Source organism: Typopeltis vanoorti, chromosome 3 (assembly GCF_054136105.1).
Source record: "Typopeltis vanoorti isolate ZY-2024b chromosome 3, IOZ_Tvanoo_1.0, whole genome shotgun sequence".
In the NCBI taxonomy this organism is placed as follows: Eukaryota; Metazoa; Arthropoda; class Arachnida; order Uropygi; family Thelyphonidae; genus Typopeltis; species Typopeltis vanoorti.
This window is the reverse complement of record NC_143551.1, coordinates 168,086,816-168,091,021: the sequence shown is the minus strand read 5'-3', so window position 1 is coordinate 168,091,021 and position 4,206 is coordinate 168,086,816. Positions and strand designations below refer to the sequence as shown.

Genomic DNA, 4,206 nt, shown 5'->3' with positions numbered 1-4,206 from the left:
GGACTAGAATTCATTGAACTAAAATAAATTGTCAACAGCATTGATGGCAATTTATTAATAAGTTCATAGATTAAAAACTGCTTAGCATGCAGAATTACGTAATCTAGAGGTATCCCATAGGTGAAGTCGATATTCATTTGAATATCCGCTTCTGTTCACATAAAACAATTAGTTTTAACCTAACGTAATTATACGTAATAGCTAATATTCGAATGATTAATCCTACTTCCACTTACAAACACCATCATTATAACACGTACATTTAAAATGACTTCAACAGAAAGCAAAAGTAGTAATACAAGCACGTGGTTTCGCGTACTACGAAGAACAGCCAAAGGGCTTTTAGGAAAACTAGTAAACAGAAAGCAAGCGGTACGTAGCTAAACACGTGAGTTGTAGAGGACAAGCTCTTATCCGCTGTCATTCGCAGCATCCGTTTTGAAACCCCCGGTTACTGACGTATGCCCCCTCTGGTGGGGAGTTTCCGAGTGTGTCACACGAGGGACCGCAGGAATGTCGACATTGCCAGAGGATACTATAAAAATGCCCTCAGTGTCAGATCAAAGCGTCATTAGATCAGTGCATCCCAGAGGAAGCATAACCATTGGTAGTGCCATCTCTAAGCGAGTGTATGCTTTCATTTCATATTTGAACTGGTCCAGCTTTTCAGCGTATTGGAATCCTAAGTTACCATTCAGGTGAGGAGAGAAACAAGCAGTTTGCTATAGTTTTAATATCATGGCATCTTCCCAGTGTTTAGCTGCTTTCATCGTTCTTATGGTTGCTGTATTGTCAGTGGTGAACTGCAGGGTCATACAAAAGCGTTCTCCACTGCAACTCGATGACGATCCAGCCGCTTTCGAAAAAGCAAGTCTACACAGCCGGCACGTGGCCCGAAATGCTCATTGTTCTGTACCAGTTCCCCGTGTAATTCGTGTAAACTCGTTGAACTCTACCGGGAAGACATACGCTCCTCACTGTACGGTGCTTCATCGTTGTGGGAACGACACTGGATGCTGTCAGAGTGATCAATTCCGATGTGCCGCTAAAAAACAGGAACCAGTTACGTTGTATTTCTTCGTCGTGGAAGTAGCTCAGGGACAAAATATCCATAAACTAGAAGCTCTCACTTTCTCAAATCATACGGAGTGTGAGTGCCAGGCCGTCAGTGATGTACCACGGTAATGAACAGCACTGCGTCAGGAAAATTTTGCTGCCCAAAGTGTACGGTGGGTAACGTGGATACCCTTTATGAATAAAATAGTCGTAATGAGTGGTATTATTTCTTTGTAGTTTATATAGAGTTTATATAACACAAGAATCCTGAAATCTGTATATAGTTTATAAATGGAATTTGTTCCTCCTCCTATAATGACGTTAGAACCCTTCAAGTTATATGTTTCACGCATTTTTTTCTTCTCTCTATTTAACTCGTATTTAATATTTATTTTCTTGCAGATAGAAATAACTCGTATTCAAGGAGGATTGATTTTTCGCAAATTATTTAATCTAAAATATCTTTGTAATTACTGTCAAGCTGCTTATATTTCGATTTTCGATATGAGTCTATGCCTGATTTGCTGCATCTTGCAAAGTCATATTACATATAGCGGACTGCCTTTAATTAACAAGAGATTTATTACGTAAGAGTCTGCATAATATGACGCACTAACGAATTTTTTATAATATATATATATATATATACTTAAGCTCCCCATTTTCGCTTAATGGATTCTTGTTACTATTTATTTTTCGTACATAAATAATTTAAATAATGAACTGACATGAGTTGAAAATCTGGTATGAAATGTCAGAAGCCCGTACCAAGCATCTTGAACTTCTTTCCCAGCTACTAAATTTAAATATTAAAATTCATTTTTTTAATTTTTTTTAATTTAATTTTTATTTTTTGCAAATTTGCAAAAATAAATCGATGCACCTTCAATTTTCAAATAATTCAATCAAAAATAGGTAATTTGTGGTGCCATCTATTGAATAAACTAGCTACTATGATTTGCTTTGTTATCTAGTCTTGTTACGCAGAACAAAATGAAGGTTAAAATTTCGAGAAATACAAGTTTTTTCGTTTTGCAGCTCCTATTTTGTAAACCATTCCGATTATTATTTTTTTTTCTGAATTATTATATTCGTTTTACCATCTCTAGTCTAAATGGTATTAAATGCATTTTTCCTTACGAGAAAATATTATCTCCGATCAATTTTTATATCAGTTAAGACCTGTTACTTTAATATTTTTCTCTTTCCTGGAATAATACGACAGTTTAATGTTAATATTTAATGAAAACTTTCATTGTTAATAGCATTTCTAACAATTGCCATAACGAAAATGCATTAAGAACTCTTATGAATGTACAGTTACATTTTTTATGAATATTTGTCATACTTGTTATACATGTATAAACTGTGATATTTTGCCATTCCTTACATCATAACATATATTTATTCTCATTGTAAGTGCTATATTGATGCATTGAAACATATTTATTTACTTAATTTAATGATATTTGTTGAAGTGTAAGATGTTTTTTAATCTTTTGTGAATGATCAAACAAGAACTTGGAAGAATGAAGAAATGAGTTTTCATGTTTATATGATTTTATTCTACTTCATTTTTTTTTATTTCATGTCATTATCAAGTGATTCATATCATTTAATTTCCCACAAAAACAACGAAAAGTCTTGTATACATATATACAAAATACTGTATAAGTTTTGTAAACTCTGGGGCATTTATATTTTTAACCAGAGAAAGTGATTATGATTTTATTTTATTTTATTTTTTTTTATTTAGCCAATAAATATCAGTAATCATTTTTCAGTCTCTTGTTGCATTATTTTTCACTCTCTAAACTTGATTTTTTTAAAAAATTCCGCTAATTGCTTATATTAAAAATGAAAACAAAAGACACATGCTCATTAGGTATGAAATAAATCTGTGGCAGACATTAAAAACTGACGCACTCTAGCGTTTGATTTGAAATCAACGTTCGCATTCAAAAATATATTTCATATCAGAGACAACCAATATCGGCTTGTACTATTACTGCGATTTGAATGCATAGCTGTTAAATTGAGTGGAGTGTTCGTTTTATTAACTGGAAATTGAATGAATGAAAGTAAAGAGATATTCACTCCATGATTTTTCCTTCATAGCTTATCAAATAAAATACAGAAATACCCATTGATGGAAAGTCATACTTTCCGCTTAAAATCAGAAAGTATTACAACATATAATAATCTGATGTAGAAAATCTCTCTCTCTGAAGACTAAAGAGTTCATTGGGATGAATTTCTTCCTCTTCGGAATCATATCTATTCGAATGACACAATCGGGTGTCCTTTTTAAACATTTTATTATTATTATTATTATTTTACACTGGCACAGCACCTCCATGGATTCTAACACTCATTGTGACAGGACCCACTCTACATATGACACAACTTATTTATATCATAATCGATTATTTACACAATATTTCAAGTAACAGGAACAACTTCCAGCGATGAACCATATAGCTCACATATGCATATGCCATACATAACCTTAAACTCATTCACCGATTTGCACTCTTGGTAGAGGTGATACAGAAAACTTATAGTGCAGAGACACGAAGCTGAGAGAAGAACTTGTGTACTTAACTCACAGGGAAGCTGCTTTGCTGCTCTACCCTCAAACGGAGAAAGTGTTGGCTCGTTAATTTAATAACGAGCCAACAAATACCTTGTTAGATATGTACTGAGCATATCTAACAAGGTATTTATCCTCCCCGAACACACACACACACACAGTATGTGAGAAGAAAGGGGGAAAACAGAAATCGGAGACACTATTCTATAAACATGGCAGTAGCACTTCATCCTCCAATAGGTAGAGCTGTGGTTTCACTGGATGATGAACGTCATCCACCTAGAGTACTTGTCATTTCCTCCAACTAGGGAAGATATGCTATAATATAAGGCTGCAGTAATCGCCTTTTCAGGGCTGCTTGTGAAAATAGGCCATACCACCAGAAGGTGAGATGACTTGACGGGGAGAGGTTATATAATGAGCATCAGTAGTCCATTCACAACTCAAATAATAAGGAAAACTTAAAATATGTGATTAAAAACTTACATAAGAACAGTAAAGACTATGCAATGTAGATAAATTTCATCAAAACAATTGTTGTAGGTAGAAATGAAGAA

The 4,206-nt window shown here is 34.0% G+C and overlaps 1 protein-coding gene across 1 annotated transcript; it reads left to right on the top strand.

Annotated features, from left to right (window-relative positions):
• Window positions 1-618: 618 nt before the first annotated feature.
• LOC150108733 (snake venom vascular endothelial growth factor toxin barietin-like) lies at window positions 619-2,780 on the top strand. Its single transcript, XM_090416187.1, has one exon. The coding sequence runs from the start codon at window positions 739-741 to the stop codon at window positions 1,183-1,185; it is 447 nt and encodes a 148-aa protein (XP_090272313.1). The 5' UTR covers window positions 619-738; the 3' UTR covers window positions 1,186-2,780.
• Window positions 2,781-4,206: the final 1,426 nt, after the last annotated feature.